The sequence below is a fragment of the Camellia sinensis genome, chromosome 7, assembly GCF_055761805.1.
Source record: "Camellia sinensis isolate YWXY chromosome 7, ASM5576180v1, whole genome shotgun sequence".
Classification (NCBI taxonomy): domain Eukaryota; kingdom Viridiplantae; phylum Streptophyta; class Magnoliopsida; order Ericales; family Theaceae; genus Camellia; species Camellia sinensis.
In genome coordinates, this window is record NC_138967.1 from 135,947,501 (window position 1) to 135,968,826 (window position 21,326).

The 21,326-nt window shown below is 34.8% G+C and overlaps 1 protein-coding gene across 2 annotated transcripts in view; it reads right to left on the bottom strand.

Annotated features, from left to right (window-relative positions):
- VCL1 (vacuoleless1 (VCL1)) overlaps positions 1–20,795 on the bottom strand; it is a 23,045-nt gene extending 2,250 nt beyond the window's left edge. Inside the window, exons 1-11 of one of the 2 annotated variants that reach the window (XM_028217409.2) lie at positions 19,691–20,795; positions 16,707–16,997; positions 15,079–15,218; positions 4,399–4,504; positions 4,215–4,307; positions 2,189–2,278; positions 1,950–2,063; positions 1,692–1,799; positions 1,465–1,538; positions 1,318–1,372; positions 461–642 (exon numbers count right to left, since the gene is read on the bottom strand). In XM_028217409.2, the coding sequence (XP_028073210.2) occupies positions 461–642; positions 1,318–1,372; positions 1,465–1,538; positions 1,692–1,799; positions 1,950–2,063; positions 2,189–2,278; positions 4,215–4,307; positions 4,399–4,504; positions 15,079–15,218; positions 16,707–16,997; positions 19,691–20,467 (2,030 nt within the window). In that variant the 5' untranslated portion in view covers positions 20,468–20,795. Of the gene's footprint in view, positions 1–460; positions 643–1,317; positions 1,373–1,464; positions 1,539–1,691; positions 1,800–1,949; positions 2,064–2,188; positions 2,279–4,214; positions 4,308–4,398; positions 4,505–15,078; positions 15,219–16,706; positions 16,998–19,418; positions 19,563–19,690 lie in introns of those variants that run through there. The other variant, XM_082879435.1, reaches the window with a different exon arrangement.
- Between the last annotated feature and the right edge of the window lie 531 nt (positions 20,796–21,326).

The window sequence follows — 21,326 nt, forward strand, 5'->3', positions numbered from 1 at the left end:
AGTTGACAAGTGACCGCATGGACCACTTTAAAACTTGTATGTCGACTGATATAAAATACTGGATGAAGTACTCCATCCAAGACAGGGTGGCAAATGTGCATCAATGAGATTCACTAATTTTGAAAATGACATTGCGAAAGAAGACTTTCGCTGAAAATGAAGTTGTGGAAGAAGACATTCTTCAAAGTTACTTAATGACTAGGCTGATTCCTCTTTTCAAATAAAGAAAAATGCTTGCACCAATTAATTCATACATAGTAAAAGAACTAATTTTCATTTATAATTATTTTCTATCATGTACATCTATAGAAACTCCAAATCCTGCACTATGGTTAGTTATCGTGACATAAAGGTCTTAAGTCACAACAATTGACACCAAACTGCACAGCCTAGATGTGATTAGATTTGTCAATGTACCAATGGAATAGTTATGAACCAAACATGTGAGCAACAGATTCACCTTAACAATTTTGCATGCTCTTCAGCAGCCTTTGACTCAAATGTATGTTCCTTTGTTTCCACAAAGAGACTTTGAGCCTTTTCGATAAGTTTTATGCGTGGACCATGAAGGGGAGATCCTTTGCTTGCCATTGGATTTTTTGCTAGTTCCCATGACTCTTTCCACAAAAGAAAAGAGACCTCCTACAAAAAATCAAATAAAGTATTACAAGAGCAGAAGTAGAACATAGCAATTAGCATATAATTCATCATATTGTTAATCAGAATTAAATCAGATACATCCTGCATCTTTTCATTTTTTATTAATGAATTTGTTAGATCCCATATAATTTTACAACAGCTTAAAAAATAAAATTGAATTAAATTCATAATATACTGCAGGATAACATTAAAGAATGTTTCCTAACTTTAGTTTGCAGAGAAAGAGGGACACACACAGAGACCCTGCAGCTTGCCTCTTTATCACTTGCAAATTTATTTACATGCACATAGCATTTCACTGCACAAGATTATCATAAAACCTATCAAATATTCAAGACATCTCCTACAGCAAGCCGTAACTTGTCTAGTGAGAAGACAATTCCTCAAACAGTGAAGCAGAGAGGAGATCTGATTATATTTTGAGCATGTAAACATTAAATAATGACAAACCCATATGTCCTTGTATCCGTTTGTTAAACCGTAAAAATAACCTATGTTGGGGAATGACTAATATATTACTGGAATAACCAACTATAACTAACTGCCATATCCATGCATAAATGACATAGCATATTGCAGCCAATATATGATATCCATTAAAAGAAAAATAAAAATGCAGGAACAAGATTTTAACCCACATAAGTCGAGTCAACCTACTTGAAGCTGCCCAGTCGAAAGAAAGAAGTCCGTCAGAAAATCATGCTTACAGCATCTGCACAAATAAAGAAATAATAACAGGTTTACATAACAAGGTCCTCAGATTAAAGAAACAACCCTCAAAAGAGTCAAATAGAGTGTACCCACCGTGCATAACTTATAAATAAATCACGTGCCAGTGTTCTGGCCTGTATCATTCCAAATAACTCCAATGGTGGCCTCTGTGTTTAACAAATGTATGTAGAAAAGACAAAAAAAATCACAACCCAAGAAAGTGAAATTCGTTTGCACTCCATAAATGTTAATGGATTCATCTATAGAAGTATGTTAAGGCATACAAATTACTTAAAATAAGTATATATCACAAGTGATACCTTCTGCCAGATATTAAATAGGACAAGATAAACAAGGTCGGTATCACCACTTTCAGTTGCCTTTGTCAGAGCTGTATCCTCCTCCCCAATGCTGAGTAGTAGAGGAACCTGAGACAAGGATCAAAATCTCTTACAAAATGACTAAAGCTGTCATTCAGTTCATCTAAACAAGAAAACACATTTTAGAGAGACATTTCTCCAACAAAGGATCAAAAGAAAGAAAAAGAATGAAATAGTGGAAAAGAAAGAAGAAAGAACCTGCTTGGAAGAACGTGGTTCATGTTCAACAAGCATAGCAGCCAATTTACGTCTGCCACTCTTATCTGCATGAGCAGCAACTGCTGCATAAGATATACTTTTGCATATTTTCAGCTGGACAAAAACAACAAAAACAAAACAAAAAAAGCGCTGTCATACTTTCCAATTAGATGGCATAGAATGAACAAAATCATCACACTTTCAGGCCAAACTAAACAACTACAAAAGATAACACAAACCTTATCAAGTAAAATTTCAAGGAGAGTGACATCAGGAATTGCTAAAGAAGCTGTTATCTTTGCACATGCCCAGTGCATTATCACCACTTCCTATACAAACCCAAGCAATGAAAATGAGCATATAAATGATGTCATAGTTTCCAGTTCCAAATAGGAGGCAGCAGTTAAGTCGAAACAAGTCAACTAGTTTTCAATAAGAGTACAAAACACCTAGGCTATAAATGTATCTCAATTTCCCCTTCAAATAGTTACTAAAAAGGATTCCAATTATATGAGAAACCATATCACTGCAAAATTCTCCCACCAGCATTGCAAAGAGCCTCTTTTTCAACATTAAAAAGAGAACAGACCATTGGCATAGAGTCAAATACTAAACCACTAGCAGTGAACCCAAGATGTAAAAAAATATTTTAATAGAACTTGAATGAACTTAGATGGAAAAGTCAGTGTATTTGAGCTACACAGTGATTGGAAATTAACTAGTCTCTAGTAGGTGATCTAATAGTAGTTACAACTCCATCATACATGTCCTTTATCACATCAATATGCCATTTGTCACACCTTTTTTCTGTTATATCCACCATATATTACATCTTTACACACCATATTGTAAGCTTTTTCCAGACATATAAAAACCATACAAACATCCTTTCCTCTGTACTATTCTATTAATCTTCTTAATAAATAGGTCGCTTCTATAGTTGATCTACCAGACAGAAATCCAAACTGATTCTTTGATATTATTGTTGTAACTTCTTAAGCGATGCTCAATCACACTCTTCCACAATTTCATTGTATGACTCATCAACTTAAAGCCTCTTCAGTTGTTGCAATTTTGGGTATTTTCTTTAGTTTATATATAGGGGTTGTTTGGCATTTTTTATCTTAGAAATTTGTTAGTGCAGGGGCAGAGCCAGGATTGCATTATTGGAGGGGCCAAAAGCAAGGCATTGGGCAAGTCCAAGCGGTCATTGGGTCAAGTCAAGTTCAAAAAACTAAAATCAACAAACAGCTATTAAAAATAGGCTAATGAAAAATGAAAACACTCTAAATGTATTACAAAAACTTGAACTTCAATGATTCACTACTAGAAAAATGCAAATCAAAAGTTATATCACATAATTAATCTAATACATGAATGGTAATGAATTACAAATCGCACTGACTGCATAAATTTTTGAAGTTGTCTCATACAAATGAAGAAAAGAGGAAAATAGTTAAGCGAAGAGAAAAATTATGGTACAAATCCTTAAAAAGTGCATATGATATATGCCCTTCCGAAACAACACCACAATTATTTGTAATAAAATTAGAATAGTTAATAATTGTTCTTACCACAATAGTTAATTATATTTTTATGTTCATAACATAACTATAATGGTTTGTTACATAACTACAATAGTTTGTAACTATGATTTTTCTTGTGGTGCATCCTTTCATAACTCCAATGATCTGTACCTAACACCACAAATAAATCACAAAAACACAACTTATGAGACAGAAATAGTTTAAATAAGCTGAAAAAAAGTTGATTATTGAAAAACAGGAGGAGAAGGGCTTTTAGCTTCTACTTTAGCGATCTTGCATGTTTATCATCACAACCTCAGCATCTACCATCTTTCTAATATCAGGAGTACATCCACACGTCACAAATCCCCCCCCCCCCTAAATGTCGGTCATTGTTCATAATCAACTTTAGTCAAACCTTTCTTTTTTACAAGTGTGCAATATAACGCCATCCATAGTGCATATTTTACTTCATTTATTTCTTCATATTTTGATTTTTCATTTCTGCATTGTCACAAATCTCTAGAATATTTTTTCCTATGCTTCTTCAAGCCTTGGAGTTCTCAATTTCAGGCAACACCAAGGAAAGAGGAAATGTATTGAAAATAATGCTTCCCATGTCCCTGAAAATCACTATCATGCATAAAAGATGCATTTTCTGGCTAACAAAAGGAAAAATAAAGCAGCATACTTTCAAACCATGAATTAAGAATTGATGAGATTTGACAACTGAACTTACTTGGTTCATACCAAGGTACTCTGATATCCGAAGTGCAACAACGTGTTGGTGGGCATTAATTAAACGACCAACAAGAACTGATGGAGTAAGCAACTGAAAGAGCAAGGATATTATGATAATAGCTAAGATTTCAAAAAAAGAAAAACAAAAGTTCAGAAACCTGAATTTAGTAAGCTTTGAAGACCTTGTATTGTTGAATACTAAGAGAGATGCCAATATCATAGTTGCGTACAGCATTTAAGACCCGTAAAGTTTTACACATCTCTTGGAAGCGATCACGTTGAAAGTGGCTGCCAAAGACCACTAGATATCATTATCAATAGCAGAAATCAGAAAAAATGGCTGCTCTTTTGTGAGTTTTGAAGCTACATTAAGCTATACAGTCACAACATGCATATAACAAAAGTTTAAACCATGTGATATTGAGAAAAGAAAGCAACTATGCAGCAAATACAAACTCTCTTGGAAGCGATCACATTGAAAGTGGCTGCCAAAGACCACTAGATATCATTATCAATAGCAGAAAACAGAAAAAATGGCTGCTCTTTTGTGAGTTTTGATGCTACATTAAGCTATACAGTCACAACATGCATATAACAAAAGTTTAAACCATGTGATATTGAGAAAAGAAAGCAACTCTGCAGCAAATACAAACTCTTGCGCTCTTTCACTAAACTTAAGCAAGAAAATATTTATCTAGTAGGTAAAAATGATTTTCCTAGAACGCCGATTGCGAGATATAACAGAGGTGTCAGAGAATCAATTTGGGTTTATACCTGGCAGGTCAACAATGGAAGCGATCTATCTTTTGAGGAGAGTAATAGAAAAGTATAGAAAAAAGAAAAGAGACATTCATATGGTGTTTATCGACCTTGATAAAGCATATGATAGAGTGTCCCGAGATATAATATGGTGGGTGTTAGCGAAGAAAGAGGTAACAAAATCTTATATTGATGTGATTAGAGACATGTATGAAGGGGTGGTGACCACTATTAGATCGCCTGCTGGAGAGACAAATGAATTTCCTATCACTGTAGGGTTACACCAAGGATCTACCTTAAGTCCTTATCTTTTTGCTTTAGTTATAGATGAGTTGACGAGAAATATCCAGGATGACGTGCCATGGTGTATGCTTTTTGCAGACGATATAGGTAGTGGATAAGACTAGAGAAGTAGTTAATACAAAGTTGGAGATTTGGAGAAAAACTCTTGAATCTAAAGGATTCCGGATAAGCAGAACTAAGACAGAGTACATGGAGTGTAAATTTAGTAACAGTAACAATGAAAGCAGAGAAGAAGTGAAGATTGAGAACCAAGAACTGCCTAAGAGTGAACATTTTCGTTATTTAAGGTCGATTATCACAACAGCGGAGGAGATTGATGCGGATGTAGCCCATAGGATTAAAGCGGGATGGTGTAAGTGGAAAATTGCGTCTGGGGTACTGTGTAATAAACGAATACCCACTAGACTTAAAGGTAAGTTCTATATGACGGCTATTAGACCAGCGATGTTGTATGGGACGGAGTGTTGGGCAACCAAGAAACAACATGTAGATAAGATGAGTGTGGCTGAGATGAAAATGCTAAGGTGGATGTGTGGCAAGACTAGAAAGGACAGAATTAGGAATGAGTGTTCGGGAATGGGTAGGAGTAGTAGTGATAGAAGATAAGTTGAGAGAGAATCGATTGAGATGGTTTGGTCATATTCAACGGAGACCAACAAAGGCAGTAGTGAAGAGATGCGCTGTAACAGTAGATGGAAGTGTTAGGGGACGGGGTAGACCTAGATTAACGTTGGTTAGCATTGTAAATAGAAATATGGATCTACTTAATTTGACTAATGAAATGGCCTTTGATAGGGCTGCGTGGAGAAGACGGATTCATGTAGCCAACCTCATTTGATGGAACTTAAAGCTTGGTTTGGTTTGGTTTATTGATAGAATGTAGTTATTATAAAAATAATTTGTCTATAAAATTTGGTTATATACTGATAATTTCCAGTATTTATTAAACCAAACACAGTATATTCTTGGTTATACATTGATGTATTTGATACGAACCCCTTGGGTAGAACTCACCGTTGAAAACCAGCTTGCAAGGGAAGAGTGCCCAAAGGCTTATTTGCACATGGCCAAGGCCTATGGTAACCAATGTGGGATCGTAGCAATAGTCAACCATACATTTTAGTTTTGCAACATCTAAGTTCCCTTCTAAACCTCCCACAGTCAGCCCAACAATTAATAAAAAGAGGAAAAGAATTAAATAAAAAATATATATATATTTTTTTGGGGGGGGGGGGAAGAAAAAGAAGAAGGGAAAACAAGCGGGAAAAAATAAACAAACGGACAATATAAAATGTGGCTTTATTGATTGTTTGTGCATATCTTCCATATATAAAGCATTAACGTAGCTTGAGTGATGAAGATCATGGAAAGAAGAAAAAAAATAAATCCAGAATTTCACATGAAGCACATTTCGGGTATCAAGAATTAAAGATTTGGAATTATTTTGAGTCTTCAGGTCATTATAGTAGGTTTTAGTAATTAAGAGTATAATGGTAATTCCAATGGGTTTTATTATGTTAGACATGGGTTGTAGAGGTCGCCCATGGGTTTTATTATTTTGGGCCAACTTATTAAATGCGTCATTATAAATGAATTTTATTATATCTAAAATAATGTTAGTGGTCAAAAGTCCAAATTTCCTATTTTGATATTGAAGTAGAATTAGAATTCATTAAAGTTTCCTATTACGATTGAAGTAGAATTGAAAGTTATAGTAGGTCTAGAATATTAGTAGTTACCGTTTTTTTTTTTTTTTTTTTTTTTTTTTTTTTTGATAAGTAATAAGATTTATTGAAAAATATCAAGATGATGCAAAGAATACAAGAGCACCAAAAGAGCAAATCAAAACCCACCTAACCAACTACATGATCCAAAAAATCTAAGAAAGAAAACAAATCCAGATCGACTTTACACTCCAACCAACTATACAAGATAACTAAGAACCGATTCTGCAGCCCTAACACCGAATGCTCAATTTCTTGGAAAGTTCTCCTGTTCCTTTCCAGCTACACCAACCACATCAAACAAAAAGGCACCAACAACCATACCCGTCGCTGACACCATTAAACCAGAGCCCCCTCCAACTCCACAACATGTCCACAACCCCCTTTGGTTGCACCCACATAATCCCAAAAAGAGAACAAGTCAACCCCCAAAGTCACGAAGCAACAGAACAATGAAGAAATAAATGATCAACTGACTCTGCATCAACACAACACATACAATAACGGTTGACTAACACATGCCCCCAGCGAACTAGATTATCAATTGTGAGATTTCAGCCGAAAGCAGCCGTCCATAAAAAGAAAACCACCTTAGAAGGAACACGGGGCACCCAAATACTCCTCCAAGGAAACACACCGCCCATCACCCCCGCCAAACTCCGATAAAAGGATCGAATAGAAAATTGACCTTTGGCACCTGCCACATTCCAAACCAACACATCATCTCCCCTACCCAAGAAGCCCAACCCATATAGAAAGCCGAACAACTCCCTCAACTGGCCCTCTTCCCAATCTTGAACTTCACGCTGAAGCTGCATATCTCAAAACACCACCTCTCCACCCCCCAAACAAGAAGCAACCGTAGCCTTCCGATCCCTTGCAATGCTAAAAATCAAAGGGAATTGCACCTCCAACACCATCTCCCCACACCATCTGTCCTTCCAGAATCTAAGCTTCTCCCCAGTCCCCACTCGAAAATTCACCCTCTCCCAAAACTCCCCCCTCCCCAAACAAATTTCTTTCCAAAAGCCCGTCCCATGAGACCCCATCACATCCCCCCAACCGCCAATTCCCCTCAACAAACCCAAACTTAGAGGCCACCACCCTACGCCAAAAGCGATCCCGCTCGCCAGCAAACCGCCACAACCATTACCCTAACAAAGCCCTATTAAACTGCACCAAACTCCGCACCCCCAAACCGCTCACCTCCTTGGGGCAACAAATCCGCCCCCAATCAACCAAGTTATATGTAAAATCCTCTCCTCCACCCCCCACAAAATATCCCTCTAAAGTGTCTCTAGGCAGTCAGCCACAGAGACGGGAATAACATGCAATGACATAAAGTCGGAAGACTGCTCAACACACTATTAATCAACGTCAACCTTCCTCCGTTCGATAAATATTGATGCTTCCAACCTGCCAAACGACATTGTACCCGCTCCACCACCCCATCCCATACCCCTTTCGCCTTGAAACTAGCACCCAGCGGCAAGCCCAAGTAAATCACTGGTAAATTGGCCACCTAACAGCCTAAAACCACCGCTAACACGGGCAACCTCTCAACCTCTCCTACCGGGATCAACTCGGACTTAAATTAATCTGTAAGCCCGAAATTGCCTCAAAACAAATTAGAACACATCGAAGGAAGCCCAACTGCACCACATCCACATTGCAAAAAACCAAAGCATCATCTGCATACAGTAGGTGAGACACCCCCATTGCTGTCCCAATTGACGAACCCACACTAAAACCTTGCAACAAACCTTCATGTACAGCCCTGGACAGCAATCTACTAAAAGCCTCCATAACTAGGATAAACAGCAGGGGAGAATTATAGTCCTTATAGAATTAGAAGAGTCTTTAGCCTATATGATGTAGGACAATTACGGGCAGCAACAAATCTGGGCTTTGGAGCTGATTTTAATTGGATTTTATTGCTGAAATTGCAATAAGAGTATAGGGTACAAGTAGGGTTTGTTTAGGGTAATAAATAGGTAAGAGTTTAAGCATGAAAAGTTGGGATTTTAGCACTGTTTAGGGGCAGTCATGAGGCTGTGAACAGTAACTCATGAACAATAAAGAAAAAGAAGAAAGAAGAGAACATAGGTCTAGGCATCGCACCTAGATTCCATAGACATCACACCTAGGATTTGATTGCATTACACAATCCATAAAGAAACTTAAAAGCTCTCAATTTTTTTATAAAATATCAACTCTATCAATTATAAGCATTACATAGCTTTATATAGGATTAAAAGACTTCCTAAACCAACTACAACCAAAAAAAGGAAACCATTAAAATATATTTGATTTCTAAAACTAATTTAAGACCAAATAAGAAACAAAAACAAAGACTAATTAAATAACTTGACCCACACGGCGCACCATACGACCCATGCCAACAAATATAAAATTATCAAAATCCTGCTAACCTTAAAAATCCTAGAAAATATAAAAAAATAATAAAAAAAAAAAGACTCTAATAATACTAAAAAATATAATTATAGAATATTTTTATCAGTTTCTCTATGAAAGCATGCCAATGTCCAAGTATCATCACTTCTCTGAATTTAGCCTTCCTTGAGTTTCTTATATTCTACATCACTATAAATGTGTAATCTCAATGATTGAGGAGCAGAGTTAACATTATAAAAATTTGAGATTGTGTTTGTGTGATTGGCCTATCCCCTGTGAGGGTAAAGCACCTCTCTCTCTCTCTCTCTCTTTCTCTCTCTAGCAAGGTTACTGTTCATGTCACTGTTCACAGTGCTTAGAATAGCCACCCAACAACCGCAAAACACTTGCATTTTCATTCCCAAAACCCTACCCTTTTACAAACCCTTAAACTCCTATTTTTTAAATACTTTTGCAACCACAAACTCCCACAAAATCCAGCCCTATAAATCTATTGTTGCTGCTGCCAGTATACTTAACCTTTGCTCACTACTTGTAGGAAAGTAATCCCTATTTGTCCTACATCAGTTTGGTATCAGAGTTTGAAGATCCTACCTTGTTTCTTACCAATCTTTTGATGAAATTACTTTCTTTATTACAATGTTAACAAGCATTGAAATAAATTGGAAGTTTGAAGCCTTGTCAACAAATTATAGAGCTACTAAGAAAGATGTTGCAATGTTAAAGGAGGATTTTGCGATAATTAAGGATGATGTTGCAAAACAATAAAGAGTGATGTGCATACTATCAAAACAACTTTGAATGGATTGAAAGCTTCCATGGCAGGATTGTTGACTGCTATTTTAGAGAAGACTACTATCCAGGAGCAACAGGATGATAGTGTTAAAGATTTTGAAGAAACTATGAAAGAGCAAGATGAGCATGTTGCTAATATTGAGGATGTTGAAGAAACAAAGGCGAAAATTAATTTGCTTACTAAAGAAAGCATGAAAAATCATCATGATCAAGGTTCTAAAGTGAAGGAAGCCAAAGAAAATGATGCGAATGTAACTGAACTTTGTAATCTTCACAAGAAAAATGTAGTTCACACTGAGTTTATTATTCCTAATAATTCTATGTGGTCAATGGTGTGATGACAACATTGAGCTTTCTGATTTTCTCATCGTTCATTCAAAACAATCAATTTGAATGGTTGCAAGTGCAAAAGTCCATAATCCTTATACTTCAACATTACAAAACTCGAGGTCGAGTTTTTTCAAATGCAAGGGAGAATGATGAAGATCATGGAAAGAAGAAAAAAAACAAATTTCAAATTTCAAATGAAACACATTTAGAGCATCAAGAATTAAAGATTTGGAATTATTTTGAGTCTACATGTCATTATAGTAGGTTTTAGTAATTAAGGGTATAATGGTAATTCTAATAATTGTTGGACATGAGTTGTAGAGGTCGCCCATGAGTTTTATTATTTTGCATCAAGTTAGTAAATAGGTCATCATATATGGGTTTTATTATGTCTAAAATAATTTTAGTAGTCAAAAGTCTAAATTTTCAATTTTGATATTGAAGTAGAATTAGAATTCATTAAAATTTCTTATTATGATTGAAGTAGAATTAGAAGTCATAGTTGGTCTAGAATATTATTAGTTGCTAAATATTTTTAGATTCTAAATTTGAGTTATAGTCCTTATAGAATTAGGAGAGTCTTTAGCCTATAAATATGTGTAATCTCAATGATTGAGAAGCAGAGCTTAGTAGCAGGAACCGTGGGAAGAGGAGACGATTCTCGTCTAAAATCGCGATTCAACGATTCATAGCAAGAATCGTGTTAGAATCGCATCCCCATTGAGATAGAATCGTGGATCTAACTGGATGGGAACGCTCAAGCTAAGGATTTGTGTTTCATGGCAACAACAAAGAAGAAGGGGAGAGAGAGAGAGAGAGAGAGAGAGAGAGAGAGAATCGCAAGGAAAAGAAAAACCTGATATGGACTTGCGATTAGGGCTACAAAAGTGGAGATCGCGTTGTCTTATTCCATGTATTTTCTCCTCAAGCTGTGATCTTCATCTTCTTATTCATCTCCTCTCAAGCTTTGTGCTTCGCAAGCATCTTCTTCTTTTTCTCATTAGGCGTCGTCTTCTTCTTCTTCTTCTTTGTCTCTCTCTCTCTCTCTCTCTCTCTCTCTCTCTCTCTCTCTCTCTCCCTCCCTCTCCGTTCAAGACTGAAAAGTCTTCTAATACTTAAATTTCTTATTTTTCATTTATATAAGTATAGATTTTATATTATAAATTAACATCTTTTCATTTAATTCTAGTTGTGTCTTAATGTCATATTTATACGAAATGACTTTTGATTTAACTCTTCTCTTTTTACAATTAATGAAATCTGCCTTGCTGGTTGTGATTGCACAAATATATATAAATTTCACCTAACTAATTTATTATCCTGTGTTGGCCAACTCAAAAAATGAATGTTTAAAATGAATAGTTATTTATGTTTAAAATAATGTTTATTTGTTATTTATTTTTAAATTTTTATGTTGTGTTTAATTAATTAGATATTATATAAAATAAAAAAAAATAATATAAATATTTTATAATAAATGAAAAAAATCTAATAAAAGTATATAATTATAATATTTTAACATATGATTTTTCATATATATATTTTTTTAAATTTATAACATATATTTTTATTATTATTAGAGAAAAAAATATATAATCTTACAATATATTTATATATATATTATATTATTTAATATATATACATATGCTCCCTATCAACGATTCTTGGAATGACTACGATTCCCCGCTCCCGCTCCTGCTCCCGTTTCGTGCAACTAAGGAGTAGAGTCAATATTATCAAGATTTGAGATTGTGTTTGTGTGATTCTCTTTTTCTATCCAGCAAGGTTAATGTTCACGTCACTGTTCACAGTGCTTAGAACAGCCACCCAATAATCCCTAAATACTTTTGTTTTCATTCCCAAAACCCTACCCTTTTACAAACCCTTAAAACTTCAATTTTTTAAATACTTTTGCAGTCACAAACTCCCACCAAATCTAACCCTATAAGTCTATTGTTATTGCTGCCAGTATACTTAACTCGGGTTCACTACTTGTAAGAAAGTAATCCCTACTTGTCCTACATCAGTCAAAGCCAATGATGGAAGGAATAGGACTTGGATGTAGACATTACCCAAAATCTGAACAGAGAGATACGTGTTTTTGTGTTGTAATATTTACTCTATTGGATAGGTCATATCTACCTGTATAAGTACAAGGTAATTACTGTATAGGCATGTGTTTATGCATGCAGAGAAACAATTGCATAGTTGATCAACAAAAATACAGTAACCATAGGATAAATTCTTTAATAGATTGGCATCCTTATACCGGGAAAATCCTTACGTAAATTGTGAAGTCTTTTGACATGTCCAACAAGTGGTCAACACAGGTGTCACATTGACAGGTCTCTGATAAACCAATTGTGGATGGAGAAATCCTACATATAAGCTAAGCAAAAAAAACATTCTATTCTTCTGTCGTGATGTACTCACAAAACAAAGACAATGGAAGTTCTTCACACACAACAAAATTTAGAATAATAAGTCTAAAACAAGTATTACAACATAATTTTATGTTAATGAGGATTTGGTGTTCTTTGTAGTTTAACAAGCTAAATATGTTATACATGTTAAAATTCGAATCCAAACAGTGGGGAAAATAAATAAAGCCATATCCAAAGATGCCATAGTATGTTTTGACTTGTCTTGGCTAAGAAGCACGGACACATGACACGACACCGACACCGACATGAACACCTACTCCAATTTCAAAAAAATGCAAGGCACTACATGTGGGGAACAAGTACAAAATATAAGATTTTACATATTTATTATGTGTCATATATGAATCGAGATCCTCTATAATGCATTGCTTGTAGTGCACCCTATAGTGCTCCAAAACGACGTCGTGTTAGGGCAAAACTTCAAAAAAAAAAAAAAAAAACAGAACCAACCCCTTTCCTTTTCCCCCTCCCCAAAGTGATGCCGTTTTGGGACAATACAAACAATGCACTATAGAGGATCCAGATTCATGGATTAATAGGCACAAATCTCATTGTTTTTCTTATATCATTAGATCATAAATTATTTTAATCAACCTTGTAAAGCGTTTCATGTGTGGTTAACTAACAGACATGTGTATCCCTCAAGTGCCTGAAGTGTGTCCCAAGTATAAATAATCATTTAAAAGATAACAGTACATGTTTGGACATGTGTCTGAAAGTGTCAATGTCCAACACGTGTCGAACATGAACATGCCACCTTAAGAAGGGTCTATGTTTCGTAGCTTATTTGTCAAATCTCATTCTACAAAGCTCTTCAAATCATTTCAGTTTCAAGAAATCTGGAGCTGTAATACATAATTATTTCAGCAAACCTCTAGTTCAAATCTCATTCTTCTTTATAAACTTTCAAAGGAGAAGCAAAAGAAATTTTTAAAAAATAAAATAAAATAAAAGAAGCTTTGTTTATCAACAAAAAAAGGAATTAATAAACAGAAAGGAGAATATACAAAAAAGAAAAACCAGGAAAAGAGATCCTCCAAAAGAGAAAAGGAAAAAAGAAGCTTTGTTTCCTTAACTCACAAAATAACGCATTGCTTAGACCATCTCCAACACTGCATCTAATATTCCATCAAATTTTTATTTGATGAAAAACGGCAACTATATCACCTCCAACCCTTTCATCAAACTCATATCAAATGAGAGATGAACCAAAACTTTCATCAAATGAAGGGAGCCTTTCATCTTTTATCAAATTTAAATTGTTACCGTGGGGCCAGACATCCTACCGAACCCAGATGTCCAGCCAAGAGTAACTTTGACGGCTTTTTTGTTCATGTCCGGATGACCTCCGGGACATCCGCCTGGACATCCTCACGAATAACCCGGTATGTGAAAAAATCTGATGAAAATTCTAGCCTTAGCATTGGCGTACATAGTATCAAATCAAACTTTTCATCAACTTTTTACTCAAATTTGATGAAATTTTTGATTCAACGTTAGAGATGCTCTTACACATACAAACTTTATAGGCTGTATTCTTCGTAGGCTTTTTTTGGAGAATTGTTCCCTGCTTGTAATATTAAATCTGAGTATTCTTTGGTTAAATAATAAATAAGAATCCAAATCTGTATGATCATGCACCTGTTAGTCCATTTGCTTGTAAATACTTATGTCCTATATGTGTGCCATAAATTTTGAATTTTAGAGTTGTTCTCCACTCACTTGTCAGAATTCTATATTTCTATGTATGATACAACTCAATTTTTTCTCGTTAGGATTCTTGATCTATTTTTATAGACCTCTGCAATGATCCACCATAGGTCTTGACTTTTACAACCTTGGCGCCATCCATGCCCAAGATAATAATCCAATACGGTATTTACCTTTGACACAGAGTCACTCAAAATAAATTGATCGATCTCTATCAGATGAATAGATTGTTAAGCCAAACTGCAATACTTGATTTTGTATTAAACATGTTTGTAAAGAGAAAAATGAATCATATTATACACAAAAACATTTGATTTGTCATTTTTCATCACTAGCTTTAACTAATGAAAAACAACTACCACAAAAATGCTTCCAAACCAACCTGGAAAACGCTTGGCCATAGCTCGCAGCTCTTAGCAATGTCCTTTGTCGTGAGACATCAAATTCATGACCCGCAGCATCAATACATGCTTCAACAGCCTCAGGCAACGATGAGTGTATCAATCTCAAATTTTCATCTGCCTGGTGGGAAAAAAATCATGTAAGAATTTTACGAACACTTTTACTTAATTTTGAACACTTTTCACGTACCTATTTAGCACCTAATACCCATATACTTAGCCAGTGCATTCATCTTTAACAAACAACTACCACTATATCACAGAAAAGGGGAAGAGAGAGATTTGCATCTACATTTATCCTTGGGACATATATTTGGTTGTTTCTAGCATTTTGTTTATTATTCTTTTTATTTTTATAAGAAAATGATCATAATATAGAAAGTAATAGGATTAAGCAATGAAGCACAGATACTGCAAAATAGGTTGCATAAAAGTATCAGATACATATCGGATATAGATACGCGTCAGATACATCCAGATACATATTGGACATGGCTAGAAAGTGTCCCTATTTTTTTTTTTTCTTTTTTTGAATTTTGGATATGGCTTGGATACAGGAAGATATGTTATGGATACATTTGGGATACGGCGGGGCAAAAAACATAATTTTGAAAACTTTTTTATGGGTCAAACCATAAATAAAAGAAGTTGAATTGCAAATATACAAATCACATCAGCTCGTCAAATCAAATCAAAGACAACCCCAAGCTCAAATCGAAGCAAAAATCTGGTTTTCAACTTCGAAGCAAAAATTAGCAAAATTGAAGCAAAAATCACAGCAACAGTTCTCTCTCTCAACAAATCGAAGCATACAACAACAAGTTCTCTCTCTCTCACTCTACGTTTTCTCTTTCTCCGTCTCTCTCACTCTCATCTTGCTCTCTATCTCTCGTCTCTCTCACTCCTCTCTCACTCTCTCACTCACATTTTTGTCTATCTGCTCTGTTTTTTTTTTCCCCTTTTATATTAATTATATATATATATATTTTGTGAGTTTCGAATTTTTTTAAATGGAACCTTAGGATTATCAATTTTTAAATGTAATTAATAAGTTTAATATTATATGTTTTATGAATGTTTTTTTGTTTTAGGTTTTATTTTCATGCATATTACATTATTAAAATTATAAAAAATAAAAAATTTTTTTTTTTTACGAACGTATCCCCGCCGTACCCGTATCTTACTTTTCAGATTTTAACATATCGTCATATCACCGTATCCCATATCTCATATCTGTATCCGTGCTTCCTAGGGATTAAGGCTTCTTTTTTTCATTGTTAAAAGGATGAAGGGCTATTTGAGTTGTTGAATTTTGCTACTTTCCCCAATGAATGTGTACCTTTCCTTATACAATCACTTCGTGCGAGGTGTTAAATTAACTAATCCCCCTCCAATATTGTCACACAAACTAAATGTAGTTCACTTGTGTCCCATGAACAAAGACATAGAAGAAGATATTCCATTGCATGTGATTCAATATATACACTTCAAAAAGGAAAAGAGAAAAATACATCTAAGCCGCCCACATGAAAGGATAAATGAGGAAAAGGATGTATGCAAATAATCACAGAAGTAAGTACGCTATGTTTACGCATAAGAGGTCACCTACCTTGGCACTCCGCCGATCAAAATGATCCAAGGCATCATAAAGCAAAGCTGCAGGTAATGTGCTCCCAATCTTAAAGATAGATACAGTTGAATCAGGGACTCGTTGTAGAAATTCCATACTTGTGTTCGAAAGTATCCTCACTCCATCACACTCTGGGATGAGCATAATTGGTTCATCATAAACATAGCGCACAGGATCTCCATAAGGACCGACCATCAAAAGCATATCATCCCAATAAAGTAACACACTATCCATTCCACACCAAGCTAGCTGTTCTGGAGGTAGGGCTGACTATGCAAGTGAAAATGGAAGGAAAAAAGAAAGCACAGGTATGTCATATAAGCTGTTTCCAATCAATAAAAAAGGTTGGCATCTGAAATGGATATATAGAGAGAAAATGATGAGTAAAAATGGATATACATATATATATATATATATATGTATTGTACTGTCTTGAAAATTCAAACCTTAATTTAATTGACTAATGCACCAGTTAATTATTATATGATTTAATTAATGCATCATTTTGGGTGACAATTGATAAATTAGTTTGGTTATGGTATTGAACTATTCGCCTTAATTTCGTCTATAAATTAAAATGTGAATAAGGTTAGCAAATTTCTCCTAGTTCAACCTTAATTGGAATGTGACTTCAAAAGTATCCTAGCCCAAAGTGGAATATGGTTACATGGACTAGTTAGTTGAAATTAGACCAGATTGATATTCTCAACAAGGTAAATGTTTGGGATACTTTTACTTGCTTGACTAAATTGTTAGTGTTTCCATATTTGGTAAAGCTTGAGTTGCTTTTGTTTGGTTGATAAACATGTTAGTGTTCCTATAAATGAAAACCCTAGACTGCTTGGCCAAAAGTGTAAGTATTTGGGAAGTTATATACCTAACATGTATTACGCGGTATATATGATGTATATGTATGTATTCATATATATATTTTTTATCCCATTCCCCAAACTAGTCATGCTCATCTCATCAAGATTTGAAATACAAACACTTAGTCACCTTAACAAGAAATTATCTACATGATAAAGTATGGATCACAAGCACTAAGAATTGTAGCTCGGTTAGGTAGAGCACCTCATTTACATGCAACCCGATGTTTTTTAGGGTTCTTTTGTAAATGGTTTCCCTGCAGTTATTATCTCTTACTTTACGTAGATACTTCAGCTCCAGTTGGATGAGTAAGTTTTGACCTCACTTTATTTTCCTTTTTCTTACACCATGCTTATTTAGGCATTGGATACTGACATATTTCTTAAAACACAAGTTCTTATGATTGTCATGCATTACTTGCACACTCAAAGTTCATTTTTGGAAGGTTACTTGAATTACCCAATACATAAGACCCATTCCTCTAGGGGAGATCACTTTAAACATCGAAGGACAATTGGACTAACACATTTTTTCACCCAAACACACCCTTGGTCAGCCACATTAAGGCCATTCTTCCCCTCATTTTATTGTTACACTTTGTAGAACATATCTCTCACTTTCCACTCTATCTCACTCACAAATTTCTCTCTTCCTCTTTTCTTCTCTAAGTTTCTCTCAAAGCCATATTACTTTCTTTTGGTTCCTCTATCACCAAGTAGACGAAGGTGGACTTCTAACACTCTTCGTACAAGTCTCCTTACTTCATTTTTAGTGGATTCAAGCTTGGAAACCTCACTTTGAAGAAGTTGGAAAACGTGGACTTCATCCTTTTCATTCCTAGCATCCTTGTGAAAGATTCTTGTAGGTAGGGGTTCTAACTAACTAGTTTAGTGGTTCAGGCTATTCTAGTTTGGTATGTCCGTTTTCCACCAACTTTGTTTTAGCTCCAATAAATCTGGTTTGGGTTCTGGGCAAGGTTGTGATTCAATCTAAGTGGAGAGATGGTCAAGTGGGGTCAAGAATAAAAACACCATTCTATCTACTCCAACGAACCAATAACTCCATATTATCGATCAGGAATATTTAGGGGTCATTTACATTTTTCATTTTCTTTGTCTCTAGAAAACAGGAAACATATTTTTATTTTTCTCCCAAAAGAGTTTGAAGTGCAAATGGGCTTCTGTTTACTGTTCATCAACTTGTTTCAATAAAAATATTTTTAAAAAATGTTTTTACAATTTGGAACCTTGTTTTGAAAACATTTTTCAAAAGCTCAAAACCAGAAAACATGTTTTCATTTTGTTTTCAAAATCTTTAAAATAAAAAAAAAACATGAAACAAAACACAAACAACAGGCCCTCAAAAGAGTTTGAAGTGCAAATGGGCTTCTGTTTACTGTTCATCAACATTTTTTCACTTGTTTCAGTAAAATATTTTTAAAAAAATGGCTTTACAGTTTGGAGCCTTGGTTTGAAAACAATTTTCAAAAACTCATAACAAAAACATGCACAAAACATGTTTTCATTTTGCTTTTCAAAATCTTACAAAATAAAACACAAACATAAAACAAAACACAAACAACAGGCCCTCAGCCAGGGATCACATCAAGCTCAAGCAAATGAAACAACATTACTATTACTATTACTATTACTGTTTGTGAATTGTGTCTTCCTGCCATCCTAATGTATTGAAACTCAAATGTCAAACTATGAATTTGCATGCTATATGAAATGAAACCAGTAATATATCATATCAGATTGCAATAGTGAACTATAATAATGACCAAAACACATTATTAATGAAGAAAATTTCAAAACCAACCTCACAACTATACTCGAAAATAATCATGGAGAAGTCTGTAGCATCACCAAAAGCAAATGGAGCAACATTACTATTCCTATTACTATTAATATTTACTATTACCGTTAATGAATTATGTCTTCCTCTCATCCTAATGTATTGAAACTCAAATGTCAAACTACAAATTTGCATGCTATGGGAAATGAAACCAGTAAACATATCATATCAGATGACAATAGCAAACTATATTAATGCCCAAAACACATTCTTAATGAATAAAACTGCAAACCAACCTCACAACTATACTCGAAAATAATCTTGGAGAAGTCTGTAGACATCACCAAAAGCCTCCCATCATGAGTAAACGAAGCCAACAACTTCCCGTTTCGCGACACCACCATTTTTTGCAACGGACCCAAGCCAATACCCACTTGCTGAACCCCATCTTCCTCAACCAACAACACATGATCATCCACCCCAAGCAGCACCTCCACATTCCCAGACATAGTATACTGCGGCTCGATCACTGCAGCACAGAGCGGAAACTCCTCCAAATTCGGGTCAGCGAGCTTGCAGGGTTTCGGGTTCTTAAAATCCGGAATGCAAAACAACTGATTGGCCTCATTGATACAAACCAACCCATTTCCCCAAAACACACATTCCACAACACTGTGATCAAAACACTCCTTGCCCATCGAAAGATTGGGTTCAATTAGCTCGGAGTGAATGTTGTATTGATAAACCGTACCATCCTGAGTAACAAAAACAAGAATTTGATCATCGGTCCAGGACATACCGATCAATCGGCCACCTGGGTTTTTCCAAACGGTTTCGGAGATTTGGACTCCGGCAGAGTTGAAGATTCGGAGCTTTCGGAGAGCCGATTCGGCGTAGAGCTGGACTATCTTGGAATCGTCGCGAATGACGGCGATTGGGCCGCCGAAGGAAGCACAGGCGACCTTGTTGCGGCTGAGATCGACGTGTTTCCATTGCATTGGGTAGATTTCCGGCTTACGGTAGTACCGGTTGTAGAGGAGCTGCCATTCGGCGGCGACAGAGACTGCTGCCATTGGAGGATTATTAGGGCTTGGAAGAAGAAGATTTTAGGGAGTTGGATTCATCAAATTAGGGTTTTGATTTGGTTTTCTCAAAATATAGGCACTGTGATTATGAGAATGTGGATTCTATTGCTACTGAGACGAATCTGACTACAGATGTGTTCGATTTTCTGTTAAGAATTCTAACACCGGTTAATTAAAGGAAAACTGCAAGGTCAAAATGTGTTGGAGTTGAAATTACAGGAACTTTAAATTAAAATTTGAGAAAAATTATAAAGATTATTAGTGAAATTTATCCTGCAATAAGACCATCTCCCATTATTTTTCAAATTTTTCATCTAATTTGATTTGATTTTATTACAATTTTTTACCTTTGAAATATCACAAAATCGTTAGTTCTTAAATATATTAGTTGTCTAAAGTATATAAATCAAAATTTATTTAATTTCTAAATTATAAATTAAATCTATTAAGTTCTTAAAATATTTAATTTAAACATATTTAATTCCTAAAAAATTAAAAATGAAATACAAATCCGTAAGTATTTTAAATTAGTAGAAGACCCGACTTAATTAAGATTTTATTTGAAAAAAATCTTAAATTTCTCCAAAAAAGTGTTTTGTTTTGCAATGTGTTCAATTAGTATCAAAGCTTGATTTTTTTTGTCTTGGCAATAGATTTATATGAGTATTAGATATACCAAAAAAGTAGAAAAAAATAATTTAAGTAATAATACTTCGCTACAAATAATAATAGAACAAACTAATACATTAATTAAGTTATAAAAAAATTTAATGAAAAACTTAAAGGCAATCAATTAGAAATTATAATCAAAATTCAACATATAATATTAGATAAAGGAAATCCAGTA